Source organism: Talpa europaea (assembly GCF_964194135.1).
Source record: "Talpa europaea genome assembly, chromosome: 3".
In the NCBI taxonomy this organism is placed as follows: Eukaryota; Metazoa; Chordata; class Mammalia; order Eulipotyphla; family Talpidae; genus Talpa; species Talpa europaea.
Window position 1 is genome coordinate 119,694,127 of NC_140069.1, and position 17,668 is coordinate 119,711,794.

The 17,668-nt window shown below is 46.8% G+C and overlaps 1 protein-coding gene across 1 annotated transcript in view; it reads right to left on the reverse strand.

Annotated features, from left to right (window-relative positions):
- The window catches only part of LAMB4 (laminin subunit beta 4), a gene marked incomplete at both ends in the record, with an annotated part of 86,776 nt that extends 86,040 nt beyond the window's left edge, over positions 1 to 736 (reverse strand). The window contains one exon of the mRNA XM_084230617.1: positions 602 to 736. Coding sequence (XP_084086743.1) covers positions 602 to 736 — 135 coding nt within the window. The remainder of the gene's footprint in view (positions 1 to 601) is intronic.
- Between the last annotated feature and the right edge of the window lie 16,932 nt (positions 737 to 17,668).

Sequence of the window (17,668 nt, forward strand, 5' to 3'; positions counted from 1 at the left end):
AAGCTTAGCTATTGTAAACAGTGCTGCTATAAACATAGGGGTGCTGGGACTACATCAAATTAAAGAGCTTCAGCACAGCAAAAGAGACAATAACAAAAACAAAGAGAAACCCCACCAACTGGGAGAACATTTTTGCACACAACACTAATGATAAAGGACTGATCACAAAAATCTGCAAAGAGCAGATGAGACACAACAAAAACAAAGAAAATAATCCTGTCAAAAAATGGGCAGAAGAGCTAAAAAGAAACTTCTCTGAAGAGGAAATGCAAATGGCCAACAGGCATATGAAAATGTTCCTGATCTTTTGAAGCAGCACCTGTGTCTCGCCTCTTCTCCGCAACATTGCTCATGGAGTCTTACCTTTCACCGGCTCGCTCACTCCTACAATCCATTCAGGACAGTGTGATCTTAGAGGCGTGCTGGAGAGAAAGGCTAAATGAGATTGACTAAACTGCTTTATTTAGGTTAGGAAGGCTAACTTTAGTGTTTTGTGGAAGCTTTTCCCAAGATGAGATCATTAAACATTACTAAGAAGGAAATCCCCCGGATTCCAAAGGCTGTCGTTGGTTTCTACTCCATTTATTCTCCGTAGCCTTACCACCCATGGTCTAGCTGGGGCTGTCATCTTTTCCAACACAGTCACTAGGTTACTTCCTAAATCTCCTTCTAGCTCCTTCTGAGCTCTCATTCTCCCTGTCTTCAGAGATCCCAGATTTGCGCTGGTCATGCCCATGCTTACAAACCTCGCTGGCTCCCTTTTACCTACAAGATTAAAGCCTCTCAGTGCGGCACCAACGTGTTCACAGTGCTGAGAGCCTTGTCCTTCTCACTCTCCGCCCAGACACTTCTTGCCCTGTTGCGACTCAGTCCTTAGCACAGGGCATTCCTCTCTGGGCGCTGTTCTCCATTCCCTGTAGCACCCTCCTTTCACCATGCTTTCTTTGAACTCTGCAGGCAGAGTTGGCTGTTCCTGTTCTTTAGAAGTACGGAGACGGGGTGACAGGTTTTCTAGTGCAGTGACATGCTGGTGTCAGCCTCCCTCCCTCTACTCCGGGCAACGTGACGCAAGGCCCACAGAGAAAGCCCATCTTTACCTCTCTTCCTCTGACTCAGAAGCAGGGCTACTTATGTCTCCTGTGCCTAGATGCCAACATGTAAGTTCCAACAGGTGAACTGTGTCCTCTCGGCTCTTATTCTTTATCCCCAGACTCAAGGGCTGGTGCTTGCAGGACTAGCACAGGGTATTACAGTGCCCACCAGGGGGCAGCATACCTCCGCCGCCGCTCAGACTTTCTATTCCCTTCCATTGGCCCATTCTGCAGCACGGTCCAGGGGTCCTTTCTGGCAGCCTCGCCCCGTATCAGGAGACTGCTTCCTAGGAGTAAGGCCTGGGTTATTATCAGACAGGAGGCATTTTCAAGAAAAATAATTTACCTGTTGAGCAAAAGTTTGAGTCCCCAGTTCATTGTTCGCCATCTCTCTGCACAGCTCTTCTTAAACCAGGGTCTCAGCTTTTCTCATTTCCAACAGAAAAATATTTATTTTTTTCCTGAAAAAATAATAACATGCTTATTTACCGAAACCAGACATTATAAAAAGTCTGATGAAAATAAAAATCACCTGACAGCCGACAATCTTTTGCTGAACATATTTCCAGTCTCCATTTGTGCTCTCTGTGCATGTTCACTGCTCAGAACTAGAGACAGACAGGCCGCAGGTCAGGGCCAAGTCTCCAGCCTTAGAAGTGTGGAATCCTGCTATTTCTTTAGTCACAAAACCTTCAAAACTGACAGCTCCTATTAGGTATAATTCACAAACTGTAAAAAATTCATTTATTTTAAGTGCACAATTCAGTGCATTTATTTGAGCACAAAAGTAGAACAAACATTTCATATCCCTAAGACAGAGCATTTCCTCAGAAGGTGGCCTGGGAAGAAGAACTCCTCTTATCTCAGCCTGAATTGCTCATGAGTGGGGTGTGGCCCCCAGCTGACGAAGCGGCACCTAGGGAGACTTGCCTAGACTCAGGGACATTCAAGGGCTAAGGAGTCTTCTTTCGGCCCAAGGAGACTTACAAGTCCTGACAGGGTGTGTGGAGGATTATTAAGTCTCAGAAATGCTGAGACAGCTAATCAGCCTTTAATAAGATTCAGTGAACCTGAATGAAGCTGAGCTCACAATGCTTAATGGAGCTGACACAGGCTGCCAAGCTCTGAAAGGACAAGGGCGTGGGCCTGCCTACAAAGTCCTCAGGCTGTAAGGAAGCTAAAATCCTCCCCTGGCGGGGCTGATGTCAACCTTCCAGTGTTACCTCAGAGTAACCCCAGGCAGAGAATCTGTTGACAACCGCAAAGAACCCTCTTAGATTTACCCTTTGGTTTCTTTTATAAGCAATTTTATAAGTTCCTCCCCTTACAGAGGAAGACTAGAGGATCCATAGGACCCTTTGTGACCTGTGCCTCAGGCGATCCTGCCTCCTACCACCTCAGACCTGCTTGGAGCCCTACTGACCAGAGTGAGGTAAAAGGAGCTCACAGGGCATTTAAGAGGGAGCCGGGGGCTCAAGTGCATTGATGAATTTTTGTAATTCTTATCAGAATTTTAAAATGTACCTCAATCCTTATAAAAAGTTTAAAATGCACCCAGTTTTAAGTTGTTGACAACTGTATGAGAGTGATGACATTTCTATGTAAAATTTTTAAACAGTCATAAATAGTTATAGTTAGAACTCTTTGCCCTCAAGACGAAGAACTAACATCTTGAGAGTTAAGTGACTCAGCTAAAGCCACACTAGCCCATAGTCATCTTTTCCACTCTAACAGCCTTCGTGGATGGCCAGGTTTCTCTGATTTTTTCTTTGGTGTGATGAATTTGTGGCAAAGAGTCACACTAGCACAACTGAAAGTTTCGGTGAGTCCCCAGAAATGGAAGTGTTTTGTAGGGAGATGGGGCGTACGCCTCATTAAATGGTGAGTCATTTAATTCCCACATCACCCCTGTGAGTTAGGTAGTTATTCTCATTTTACAGATGAGGAAACTGAGGCACAAAGAAGTTAAGTCACTTGGCTATGGTTACACAGATTCAACATTTCTTTTAATTTTCCCTGAAATGCAATGATATAGCAAGGGAGCAGGAGAAGCAGAAATAATGAAGACCAGGCCTTGGGACCACCATGGGCGGTATCAGTGACAGCACTGACCCCTGAAAGCCCTTCCCTCCAATCATACTCAATTGTGCTGGAGAAATTGTGAAAATCTTTGAAATGAGCCAAACAATTTCTGGTGTCCTGAATAGAGCATCCTTCCTGATTACTTGGACTACTGGTCTTTGAGCTATTTATAACTTTGTAGCTCATAGAGTAGTACTGAGAATGCAAATGACTTTTGCTCATAAAGATGTAAACTGTGTCCTGTGAAGATACAGCTGATGATAATGACCAGTTGATTTCAGCATTTCTGATGGCTTTTATATGTGTGTCTAGATGTTTCCCCCTTTGAGCTGGTTATAACATTTTACTGGTTCTCTCATTAAGTAAAATCTTTGCAGAGGTTTGTTTTATATGCATAAGGAAGCTGTCATTTCATCTTTTAAAATTTAATCTTTCACAACTGCTTGTTGATCCTGATGGCCTGTGTGCCTCTCTTGTGCCATTTGCGCTTCATGTCATATATTTGCTCCCTTCTTTAGATCTAGTTCAGTGGTCAGCAGTCTGCAACCAGCTATATTTTATGACACGTGACAATGATATGAAGTATATGATTATGAAATAAAATGACATTGTTGTTGTTTTAAAAATGAAATGTTTAGGGGGCCTCCCTGGTGGTGCAGGCGGTTGAGCGCCGCGCTGTGAAGCTGTCCACAGCCTCTGCAGCGCGGGTTCAATCCCGGCCGGCCAGGGGAGAATCCCACATGGCGTGGCTGACCTCTCCTGTCTCGCCCACTGCTCCCCTCAGCAGTGTGTTTCATCACTCTGCCTGATCTGCTCCCCACTCTGTCTCTGGTGAATCCTCTCACCCTCCCGCACATCTGGCCTGTACCTCAGCACTTGTATAAATAAAATAAATCTTAAAAAAAAAAATTTCATTACCCTTGAGCTGTTAAATTCAAAAAGAAAAAAAAAATGAAATGTTTAGGGGCCTCCCTGGTGGCGCAGAGGTTAAAGACAGCACTATCAAGCTATCGCCAGCCACTGCAGCACAAATTCAATTCCCGGCCGGCCAGGGAGCAACCCACATGGCTCAGCAGATTTCTCCTGTCTCGCCCGCTGCTCCCCTCAGCAGTGTATTTCAGTAGATCTGCCTGTTTTGTTCCCCATTCTCTCTGATGAATTCCTCTTACCTCTGGCACCTCTGGCTTACACCCCAGTTCTTGTATGCATAAATAAATAAATCTTTTTTAAAAAAAGAAAAAAAATGAAATGTTTAAGTGCTCACAATTGGTTAAATGCATTACTTAAGGACAAATTCATTTGTTTATCTGTTGCCTCTGGTTTCAGAGTCTACATACACCAAGACAGGGATGAGGAGTTGTGAGAGGTCATAATGATGAAGGCTAAGAGTAGAAAATTTAGGATGGAGGCATCACAAGACCAGAAACTGGAGGTGGGGGTAGGAATGATTAACATAGTTGTTAAACCAGCTATAGAAATGGAAACTCCATAGGTGCCAACTGCTACCACAAGTATCAGATTCTATAGAAAGTATCAGGAGGCACAGACCAGAGGTGGGGATATGGAGACTGAGGACCATTCTAGACAATCATTGGTCCTTACGAATCAACCTCTTCACACCTTAAAAGTGATTAACTTAACAATTGATCACAATTCCACGAAGGAATGAGCCCCTCCCAAATAGAGCACTGTATCAGGACAATTTTTGCTCTTAAAACGCAGCTCCCTGCCGGCCTGGGACTCTGCCGGTGGAGCAATTTTTCTTTCTCCTTTCCCTAATAAACTTGTCCTTTTGCCTGTGCAAACAGCTCTGTCTCCTGGGTAAACTCAGCATGTGGTGCTGAAAGGGGAACTCTGCAAAACTTTTCTCAGAGGTAACCCAAGGACCCCACTCACCAAACCCCACACCTCATGAAACCGACATCAATACCACCTGAAAAGTCAAACAATATTAACTATCACGCCTTTTCAATATTAATTATCACGCCTTTATAGAAAAAAGTTTGTTAACCCCTTACTATGGTCTGAACATTTGTGCAGGCCTTCTGCTCCCACCACAAAAGATGGTGGTATTAGGGGGTGGGGTCTTCGGGATGTGCTAGGTCATGAGGGTGGCGCCCTCACAGGATTATTGGCCCCTAGAAGAGAGATCCCCACAGAGCTCCCCAGATCCTTCCTCTGTGAGGACGTAAGGAGAAGAGGGCAGCTGCAGCCAGGAAGAGGGCCGGCACCAGAACCCAACCAGGCTGGCACCCTGATCTTGGACTCCCAACCTTAGAATTGTGCAAAGTACAGTTGTGTTGTTCGTAAGTCACCCGGCCCATAGAACTTGATTCTAGCAGCCCAAATGGTCTAAGACTCCTGTGATCTGCTTAATGCCACCACTGTCTCAGCATATCCCCGGGACACTTCCTAACACTTGCCTGGGTTGGCTCCCCCATGCTGGGAACCTACCACCCTGTGTCTACACTAGCAGTCATAAACCGTGATCTTTGACTCTCTTGTCTGGTTCACTTGCCTTCATTCCTAGTGTGTAAACCCCCTGAGGACACGGATAGCATCTTGTCCACACCTGCCCTCCCCAATGCCTTAAATAGTGTCTAGCACATGATGGGCACTCAATATTTGCTCAGGTAATCATTCTCTCCCCCTGTCCTGAATAACAAGAGCATTGGAATGCCAGAGTGGCAGAGTCCCAGGCCGGCAGGGAGCTGCGTTTTAAGAGCAAAAATTGTCCTGATACAGTGCTCTATTTGGGAGGGGCTCATTCCTTCCTGGAATTGTGATCTATTGTTAAGTTAATCACTTTTAAGGTGTGAAGAGGTTGATTTGTAAGGACCAATGATTGTCTAGAATGGTCCTCAGTCTCCATATCCCCACCTCTGGTCTGTGCCTCCTGATACTTTCTATAGAATCTGATACTTGTGGTAGCAGTTGGCACCTATGGAGTTTCCATTTCTATAGCTGGTTTAACAACTATGTTAATCATTCCTACCCCCACCTCCAGTTTCTGGTCTTGTGATGCCTCCATCCTAAATTTTCTGAACAAGTATGTCACACGTGGCTCTCAACCTATTTTTGAAAATAAAATGACAGAAATCAGCATTTCTTTCAATTCTGAAATGAAATGATAGATGCATCAAGGAGGCAGGGGAGGCAGAAGCAGTGAAGACCAGCTTGTGGCCTAACACCGGTGGCTGAGCTGAGAAGGTGGGACAGCCCAGTGAGAGCACGGGTTTACGGAGTCTTTGGAAAGTGGGCAGCTGCAGCTCACTGCTGGCTCGGGCAGGACCAGCAGGGTTGCACCACTTCTGTCGGGATGGCTCCATGTCTTCCACTTATCTACTTATCCATGTGTCTCAAAGCTCCTCCAACTAGTCCTTTCAACTGCACCAGCTCTTTGGTTTTACTGCTTCTTCTTGCCTTGTCAAGGAGCTTTTCCCTAGGGCATCCTGGATTATTCGATGTGTCTGAGCTAAACACTCCACAGAGTTCAATACTAATTTTTTTTTTCTCCCACCTCTTCCTGCTCTGAATTTTCAATTCCTGGTGGCACTATTAGTGATAAGAACTAACGGGTCATGTTCAATAATGACTACAGGAGTTAAGTCACTAAAACAGTTTCAAGGATGAAAATATGGATGAGGACAAGATTTGCAGAAAAGTCTAGGCTTTGCCCAAGAGCTCAGTGTTGCACTGTTCTAAGTGACCCCAACCCTGGCAGAGACTTTCCAGAATCTGTTGATTCTCATTCTTCCAGTGTGGATGTGTCACCTTGTCCTATTACAGGATTTGTCATCACCCAGTTGACCTAGGAATTCTCTACCTGCTGAGACAAGGTGGAACTGGGCACCACTCAGTACGTCCCGTATTGTGGAAGCCCCATGAGCGGTTGGCACTGGCGGAAGGAACTTCCCATTCACATGTGTGTTACAGGCTGAATTGTGTCCCTTCTCTTTCTGCAGATTCCTATGTTGAAGTCCTCACCCCTAGGACTTCGGCATTTGACCACATTTGGGAGTGGGGTCACTGCGGAAGTAATTGTTGAGATGAGGTCATGTTGGAGTAGGGTAGGTGCCCGAATCCAATCTGACTGGTGTTTTATTAAGCAGGGAGTCTGGACATAGAGAGTTATGCTTGAACAGAAAAACCACGGGAAAGCTGGAGTTTGCTGCCACATGCCAAGAAACCACCAGAAGCCAGGAGACAGGCTTGCGGCTGCTCCGCCCCTTACCCCTTCAGAGGGAGCACAGCCCTCCCAGCAACTTGATCTTAGGCTTTTAGCCTCCAGAACTTTAAGAAAATAATTTTGTTATTTAAGCCACTCAGCTTGTGGGGCTTTGCGGTGGAGCCCTAGCAAACTAATGTCTCATGGCATCACCCTTTCATCTCTCTCCCTAACCCCAATATGGGGGTTGTGAGTTTACTGTCACTTAGCAGTCCCTGCCTTTTGAACTTGTGAATATTGTTGCTTTTCCAAATTGAATGCTTCTCCGTATTAGTTTTCTCTTGCTGCTACAACAAATTACCACAAATGGAGAGACTTCCGTCAACACAAATTTGCCATTTTACATCAGAAGGTCAGAATCAGTCTCAGCCTAAAGTTCAAGGTTCTTGAGGCTCTGAGGGCAAATGCCATTTCCTTGCCTTTGTCAGTTTTGGGAGGATACTCCCTGCCGCAAGCCCTTCCTTGCACCACTCAATCTCATTTCCATTGTCACATCTCTTACTGCTAACCCTGACACTCCGAACTCCCTCCCTCCCCTAAGGAGCTGTGCAATTAGATTGCACCCACCCGGATAATCCAGGGTTCAGCGCCCCATCTCAAGATCCTTAATCATATTTGCAAAATCATTTTTAACTTGTCACGTAACATATTTACAGGTTTTAGGGATCAGGGTGTGGACATCTTTAGAGGGTCATTATTCTGACTACCAAGCCTCTCTGCGGCATCCTGTCTGAATTCCATTCTCCTTTCATGATCCTCCTCTGGGACTCCTCCATCTTCAGCCCATAGTGACATCTGTCTTTGTAATTACAGTCTGGATACTATTGCACGTCTGGACATGAAGCCACCTAGTTTCTCCAATTGCTCTGAAGGTGCCTTGAGTACAGAGACCACTGTTAACACCCCTCAGTTCTCCTAAAACACTTGGTTCTGTTCATACACCCAAAGACGTAAAAATTGCTGATGGAAGGATTCATTCTTACAGGGAGTGGATACTGGTGAGGCAGAGCAGTGAACCCAGACCTTCAAATTTGCCCTTTTTTCTCCCTCTTTGCTCACTTGAGACAGAGGTAAGAGTGAGCTTGGCTGAGCAGAACTGGATTCCAAAGTTATTGGTGCCCATGAGCCTGCTCCCCAGACCAGAGCTGCTGAGCAGTTAGGCATGTCTCTCCTATTCTCACTGTGTCCTTCCAGTCTCCATGGAAAATAACAATCATGACACATGCCTGACAACATCCAACAAGTCCCAACAGAGTTTAAGGCATTTTACGAAGCACCTGCAAGCATGGGGGACATGGAACAAGTTTTGGTTCTGCCTTCCAGAGCATCTGGCAGTCTCACAGCCAGCAGAGCCAGATGATTCTTGAAAACTGGGGGTCCTGACGCTGTGCTCTAGATGCTCAAATCTGAAAGGAGTTAGACGTGGTCTCTGCTCTTACATCAATGTGGGCATGGCCTTGGGCAGCCTCTAGTCAAGCGCGGCACTCCAGCCTCAGCACCACTGGCAGCAGCTGCTCACCTCTGCACACCCTCACAGACCACCTACCCCAATTGGCTGGGCGGCTACCCTTTCAAGGTCCAATGTCCAGCCTCAGCTCTCAAGTGTCCGGTCAGCATCTGATTCTCTAAGGACCACGAAATTCCTCATAGTCTAACATCAATTACTCACCATTAAACCGCCCTCTAAGCCGGCCACACTCGGCCTGATACAGGCATAACACACACTAGGTCTTTCATGGAAAATGCAACACATCATCCTCTCTCACGGATTCTTTGCCCTCTACCTGCAATCACAAGCAGGTCATGGGGGTGAAGCCCAACAGCGCGCCTGGAAGCTGCCCAGCGGGCACCAACAAGCATTACCTTTCGTCCCCTCTGGCTCCGTGTTTGGAGTGGAGTCCTTGGCCACACCTGACCACGCCTCCTGCAGGCTTGGACCAAACTTGGGTCTTCCTGGCTTTCCCTGGGGTTTTGCACTAAGCACCAATCCCCCAGGGGCAACCTGATCTATTCTCCTTGAGCTCCGGCTTTTGGCCTCTTGTCGCGCTGTTTCAGAAACCAAGATCCTGATGTGTCCCGACCTGGTCCTACTCCACACCCAAGTCCCCGTAACGCCCTCAGTTACAGATGCCTCAGCACAGCTGCAGGGTCACTGACATCCCTTGGGTGAGATGCCAACGCTGCCTTCTGGAGGGAGCTGCGCCTGCTGTTCAAGGCCTTTCCAAACAGAAAATATGGCCTCCACCACGCTCCTTGGCAGAGTCTTAAGGAAGCGAGAGCAGCAGCCTTCTTCCCCCTCAGGCTATTTGCGCTGTGCAGGGTAAATGAGTTAATCAGGGTGTTTACACTGCGAGCCTCTGTGGTATCACCTATGGCCTCGGGTCGCGTGGGTGTGGGGCACACGTGCCTGATTGTGGACACCTGGAGCACGGGTGTGTGCGCATGTGCAAGTGTGCACACCTGTGCCCGGACAGGAGGGGCTCAAAGGGCAGAGTCACCCTGGGGGAGGGGGCGCAAGCTGCTGGCTCCCTGCTGGCTTGTGTCCTCTGGCACTGTAGAGCCGGTGAAGAGGACACCGGCTGGGAGGGCTGCAAAGCAGGGAGCAGCTTGGGACCAACAGCCTCTGACGGACGGGGAGTCCCGGCTCTTCCCCGCTGGCAGCACCACCTTAGTACCCAGAGCAGCGAGCTTGGGGGCCAGCAGCCCTCCCCGCCTCGGGCTCCTCTCCAGTTCTGGCTTGGCCCAAACGGGAGAACAAATAGCTGTTCCCCTGGCCCCTGAGAAAGTCAGAACGCAGGGCCTTGCTGAGGGTACGTAAAGCGTCAGGCTTTTCTGCCCTCCCGCCATCAGGACGGATGATGGATCCCCGCGGTCCTGATCCATCTGGAGTGGGGTGTGGGCATGCGTTAGTGGGTACACCTGGGCTGAGAGACTGGGATTATAGGGGTGGCGTCACGGGGACGCCAGCAGAACTGTAACAGGGTGGTCCCCAGGAAAGGGGGAGGTTCCCTGCCCCACCCAAGGGAGGGTGGAGCTGAGCAGGAAGAGGAGAAGCTGAAGAAGAGACTGAGGAAGGAAGGAGCAGGATGGAGCCAGAAGGAGACCTGGAGGAGGCGCATGGAACCTAGAGACACGTGAAGAAACTGCGCTTGTCTTTTGGTCGTGGACTGGGTGACACAGATGTGGGTGAGACCCGTGGGGAGGTGACAATGGCAGCTTTTATCTTGATGTTGATTTTGCTCTTTTCCTTCCGGGCTTGTCCAGTTGTTTGTGACCCTTTTCTGTGGGTCCCCACTGGAAGATGCTTTAGACTCATGGCAGGCTTTGGGGCCTTGTTCTGGGCCAATCCCATTTGGATGGACTTTTACCCACGAGGGGACGGGTAACTCTGGATGCTTCATTTAGAAACTAGACTCTTTGCCTTACCTGTATTGTTTCCTAGTTTTATTAAAGTTCCTTCCCATTAAAGTCTCCTATGTTTTGTGTTGATGCGGCGGATGGCAGAACCCATGTAGAATAGGCAGGTTTGCGGGGTTTGGGCTGCCCCTCTCCCTGTCCTATAACAGATTCAGAAGAGAGAGAACAGAACAGCAGAGCAAAAGAGGCAGAGGCCATGAGAGAAGGCCGGAGAGCCCAGAGAGTGAAGACTTGCCAGGGGCTGGGAGGCCTGCCAGCCTCCCGGCCCCCAGCACCCCTGCCTCCCGTGTACCTGGTAAATCCCAATAAAAGCCTGCAAAAGCCTGCAAAAGGTGTAGTGGCGGGAATGGGCACAGTGCAGATTCTCTATGACCCGAGCAGACGGGGTAAAGGAGGAGAGTCCTGGAGCCCTCAGGGGCTTTTGCAGGCTTTTACTGGGATTGATCAGGTACAGGGCAGGCAGGGGTGCTGGGGGGCCGAAAGGCTAGCAGGCCTCCCAACCCCCAGCGAGTCTTCACTCTTTCCAGGCTCTCTACCATTCTCGGTGATCTCTGCTTCTCTTTTGCTCTCTCTTTGGCTCTCGTTCTGCTTCTCTGCTCTACTGGTGTCCCCGTGACACCGCCCTTGTAAGCCCAGCCTTCGCCCAGGTGTACCCACTTACGCATGCCCAGTCTCCCAGCACAGGTGCCCGCCATCAGGCATGCATTCAGGACCACAAGGATCCATCATCCATCCTGATGGCGGGAGGGCAGAAATGCCTGATACATTTTTACCATACCCTACACAAGGCCTCCAGGACTCCTCCTTTACCCGTTTGCTTGGGTCATGGAGATCCTGCACTGTGCCCCTTCCAGCCTCGACAATTGCACAGATCCACATATTCACAGACTGCTGGGCCACTGCTCAAGACCCGGTAGCTTGGTCTGGGCAGTGGCTAAGGAACAATTTTCTCAGACAAGGCAAGGCTATCTGGAGCGCCCACACAGGGAAAATAGCAAAATCCCCAATTCCTACTGTTGTTACTCACGTGTCCACCGATACTAAACACCTTACACAGGAGCCATTTTCCACAAAGTGACAGATCCCTTCACTAAGATGAGAAGTGGCAGAGCAATGACTCCCAGGGCTTTGCCTTGAGCCAAACTGGCATCATTACTGAGCCTGGATGCACTGGGAAGCCAAGCGTTACAAAGGGCGAACATATCAAGGTCTGTATTTTGAACAGTGTGACTCTGAGATGTTAATTAGACCTCATTAGGATGGAGAACTGAAAGCTGGGAAACTGGCTGCTTAGGCCAAGGAGAGCAGAAGTGAGAGATACCAGGAAGGAGGTATCTGAAAGCCCGAGAGAGAAAAGGGCGAAGCGGGATGGCATAAGGGGCTCAGCTGGGGATGCCAAGTTGGAGACACTGAAGCTAAGCTTTCAGAAAGGCCCCAAATGAGGACTTGTCCCAGGACGTAACTCAGGAAGGACTGACTCAGACTCACCGAGGAGGTCGAGGCGTGTGTTACAAGTGACGCACATATACAGATGCCTTATAGTCGCCAACCCCATGACCCCAGAGGGTGGGGGACTTTTCCTTAAAGGCAGGCCTGGGTCCTGACCCCTGTGTTCACATGGAAGAGGAGCAGAGTGAAATGTCCCCAGAGTGAAACGGTCCCATGCCCCCTCTTTGGGCAATTAGACCAGAGAGAAAAAACCAACAAGAGGAGTCATTTATGCCCAGTTTTTTCTTTTAATACCAACTTTATTGAGAGATAACTTACATACAATAAAACTTAATCATTTTAAGGATAGTTTTGAGTCCTGAAAAATGAACACACTGCTATAAACACCACCATAACGAAGACATTGACCATTCCTGTTCTCCCTACAAGTTCCCTCGGTGTCTTTGTGGGAGAGTCCTCACATCCCCACCCCCAGTGCCAGGCAGTCGCTGATAGGATTTCTGTCACGTTACCTGAGTTTAGCCTGTTCTGAATTGGGGTTTTGGAAGCAGGCCTGGAGCCCGAGGAACCCGGGTTGGCTCTTTCTTGGTTCTGGTCTTTGGGAAGGAAAGAATTCAACGTCGAGACCAAGGTTACAGAAAAGTAAGAGGTTTATTGACAGATAAGCAGAAGGACAGGAAAGCTCTCTGAACAGAGAAGGGTCCCAAGTGGGTACTGCTAAGGGGCCAAAAAGCAGTAGTTTATAGAGGTATTGTGGGCAAGAAGTGGGGTTCAGCGGTCAGGTGCTGATCGGCATCTCCTAGGTTACTGAGGCCCACTGAGTGTCCCACGTTGCTGGACTTGCCTTTCCCAAGCTAGCTGTGGTCTGTTGCTTTAACACTGTGTTACTGTGTTGATGTTCTGAACATTCCACTCTTTACTGGGTTGGGGGAGACACCCCAACTTCCATCGGTTGTTTCTCTGTAATAGATGGGTTTAGGACTCCTGGTCTCAGGTGGGGCGCCCTCCTGGCTCCCACTAATTGTTTAGATTGATAACCGGGCTTAGGGTGCACTGTTCCTAACTTCATTCAGTTCTAGTGTTTCATATAAATAAAATCTCTTTATTTGGTAGAACGTTACCGATATCAATAGTTTTACTTTTTATTGTTGATTTACACCAAGATTTGCTCATCCACTTATCTGTACACGGGCATTCGGGTTATTGCAAGTGTTTTAGCCTGTCTAGTTTTTGCTTTTAATCTCAATAGACCAAACCCACCTGCTCTTACGGGCGGGGAGCAGAGGGCTGGCTATGGACAGAGCGCAGTGTTTCCCACATGTGTCGTCAGAACGCTCACGAGCGCTTATGAAGCGCAGAAGCTGCTATCAACCTTCAGAGTATCTGATTCAGTAAACTGGGTTGGGTCAAGAATTTGCACTTCTAACAAGTCATGCTGATGCTGCTGTTCTGGGGACCACCCTGAGAACCACTGGTCTGGGGGTGACTTCTTGAGCAATCAGGAGCTGAAGTGGCATCTCCACGGGGCTGCACTCACCACACCTAAATTTTAAGCCCAAATGGCCAGTCCCTCTACACTCAGATGTCTCAGAGGCTTGTCAAAATCACTCATTACCTTGAGTGATTTGGGGCACAACTTACCCCCAAATCTGGTTCATTCCTGGTGTTCCCACTTAATTGAACCTCAAGTTTGATCAGACAAGTCAGAAATCTGAAAGCCATCTTTGACATATCTCCCTTTCTCTCTACCTCTCATATCTAGTCCATTACTCCATTGCTTCTGAAGTATCTTTAGAATCCAGCTACTTTTCTCCATCTCCAGTGGCATAATTACAGACCCAACTTCTATCATTTCTTGTGTAAACTGCTGCAGGCATCCCAGTGCCTTCTCAGCAACCTCTCTGGTCCTTCTCGCCTCCTTTCCTCATACTAAATTCTGTGAATTCTTCCCCTCCCTAAACACAAACTGGTCATACAATCCTTTGCTTCAACCACTTCAATTGCTCCCCACTTTGCATTGCTCCTTTAATAAACTCTTCAAGACCCAGCTTGGCCTGCCCCCCCCCCACCAACATCTACCCTAGGCACCCTGACCTTCACTCTGCAGCAGCTGTGATCTTCTCTTGCCCTCCTTGGTCCCACCTACCCCCAGCACCCCCATGCCCCAATTCCCAGCTCTCAGTGACACTTCATCTGGGAAGCCTTCTCGACCACTGGACCCAGGTCAGCTCTATTATTTGCTCTCAGAGCTGGGCATGCCTTCCCTTCTCAGCGATCTCAGTTTAGATTTGGTGTTCATTATCAGTGGCCATTGGATTAAAACCTATCATCTCACACCAGATTCCAGGCACCATGAGAACAGGAACTACATCTGGTTTTGCTCTCCTTCTTCCCTCTCCACCTGACAAAATAAATGGTTGTGAGTGCTCAAAAAAAATTGGGAACCATAGGAATAGGAACCACAGGATTTCAGCAGAAAGGGATATTTAGAAGCCATCTGCTTTCTGTCACTTTAGTAAGGAAATGGAGGCCTGGGGAGGTGGGAGGTCAGAGGGGTTCCATTACGCATGGTCACACAGGAAGACCTCGAGTGCTTAAGTCCCAGTCTCTTTCTCCCTCAAACTATTTGTTTGTTCATTTAATATAAATACTCTGCTATTATTCTGTCCTGCTGCTTTCTTAAAGTGAAAAATAAAAGCTTGCTGTCCTTTCTGAGTCATCCAATCACAAAACATTAAACCATTGGTGGCAGATGAAATGGCGCAGATAGAGAAAAGGGGGGGGGGATAATGTTAAAGACATGCTCCTCCTCACCCCCATCAACTTGCAGCAGTGGTTAGTGCCTGGTGGCATCATGGTCCCCTTGCTTCCCTGTCTCCTAATCAGCCACCTGCCCACAATCAGTAAGAGGAAGATTAACACAAACTTACTCCCTGGGAGCTGTGAACTCTTCCAAGTTGCGAACCCCACTTTCCCCGACTGCAGAAGGCAATCATTTTCTGCACTTAGACCACAGTCTGATGATCACAAGTGGCTTACTCCTTTTCTCCAGAGGCTTTTTCTTCCTGAGGAAATGTTTCTTTTGTGCGGGAGCCCCCTGGTGGTCATTAGGAAAAAAATCCCTGGAGAGGGAGAAATTTGCTTGTGGTGAGAATTCTCAGTGCTTGGTATTTCTTTCCCTTGTGTCCACAAGCCATTTCCAGAATCAGCCATTCAGTGTAAACCAGGGAGACTATAAACCATTGGAAAAAGAAGGCTGTAATGCATCAGTGCGCTCTGTGGTCAGGCTTAAGATTTGCTGGCCCTTCTTGCTATATCACTGTGACTGACGATGCGGCCTGAGGCTGTAGCCTATGAATCTGGCCTGAGGTGTGCCACCGGGCCATCCTCATTTGCTGTTCAGAAGCAGGTACTCTCTGTGGTAGAAATGCTGAGGTGTATATAGTATTTTGCAATTGACTTATATGGTATGTTGTTATCCAGATAAGAGAGAGAGAGAGAGAGAGAGAGTGTGTGTGTATAATAGTAGGGTAAGGGACAGGTGTGAGCTCTGTGCCAGCATAATCTGTGGCAGGTGGAAAGCTGAGACCAGGCAAGTGAAGAAGGGAAGGTGGTGGAACAGAGGCACAAGCTGGGCCTTGGGTGTTTGCAGACCAGTTGGGTTTGAGACAATCGTTAGAAGAGCAGGGCTGGTGAGTGAGAGTGGAGGACATACCTAGAGCACTTGCAAATGCCCAGACTGTCTTGTCAAGCAGGAGAGGCTAAGCACTTGGAGTCACTGGTGGTGGGAGGGTGGAGGCCAGGTAAGCAGAAGAGAGGCTGACAGCAGGCTCCAGGGACCCAGAGCTGAGCAGCTCAAGCTCCAACAAAGGAAACAGGACCTGATTCCTTGAACTTTTTTTTTCCTCAAAGGTTAATATCTATTCCTGTTTTTTTTTTAATGAAAATTTTTTGATATGCCCTTATTTTATTAGCTGTTTTAATCACACTAAGTTTTGTGGGTTTTTTTCTCTGCATATAAAAGCCTTTAAAAGCAAAAATCAAAGCTGAGGTGTATACAGTTTTGTGGTTTTAAAAGCTATTTTAAAACATTAGGAAATATGTTTGAAAAAGTTAAAAATCAAAGATATCAAGATTAATAGTCACTTTTTGATGGAAATCCCATGCCATCTGCCTGCACTATTACATATACCATTACCTGGACATTCACACTCCACCAGGGCATGATAAATACAAAAGAATGAGGGATTTTGAAACCACATTTAATTTTAATACAAAATCTGTTGCACTATTACCGAAGTGACCCCTTCATGCACAGATAATTTAGCATCTACCATATGGAAGAGTAAAACTGTGGTTTTATTGTTACCCTAAAACACTGGCAAATATAAAGTAACTTTTATCTCTGTGCTCTCTGACGCCAAGGCAAGCCTGTTTTGTATATTTCTATTCCAACAGAAAGGTTGACCTGTGAGAAGCAAATACGGAGACATGAAAGGATTGAGGGCCATCTTTACTTGGGATTACTTCACACCGTGCTTTACCTACTGTATCGAAATGACCTAATGACTAGGCCCTTGTGCTGAATAGGCAAATCTCAGAAGAGTTCATCTAGAAACCTGCATCAATATGTAGAATAGTTCACTATTTCAGTTTCACAGCAAAAAGGGGGAAAATATTCAAAAGGTAGTTAAGCAGACACTTCCCAATCCCGTGCACTGCAGTAATTAGCTTACTTCTTATACGGTACAACATACACACTGCATGTTTATTCGTATGTAACACCTATAAGCATATAGCATCTACACTTTAAGTATATTTACAAATTCAACAAAATATCTACATATAAAAGGCTTTACTTAAAATTAAACTTGATGCAAGTTATGAGAAACCAATTTATTGGCAAATGAAACTGAGCATTCCTTCAACCATAGGTTGTTATAGAATTTCATACTTGGAGGTAAACCATGTTAGATATTGTTTACGAATATAATAGAATATATGTGTTTATTTTTGGAACTGCAGATATAACCCTTCAACTGTTGGCCTTGTTAGCACTTGTCAGATTTCTTAGATTCTGAAATGGGTATATAGCAATGTGCATATACATTATTTAATGCTGCAGAGTTTCAAAAGCTGCCACATAAGTAAAGACTTTGAGAATAAATTGGCATGCTTTTACATGTTTTTTGTTTTAGAATAATTTGTTTCTTGAAAAAAATTTTCTATCAAGTTGACATCTTTCTTATTTATTGTAACTTATTTTAACAGAAACCTTAAGAGACCACAAAATCATCATGCACTTCAATTGGTGATAAAGCTTTTCTTTTTATACATATGGGAAAAATGCTCCTTAAAGTGAAATGTCTTATTAATTTTATTTTCACATTTCCTTTTTTTT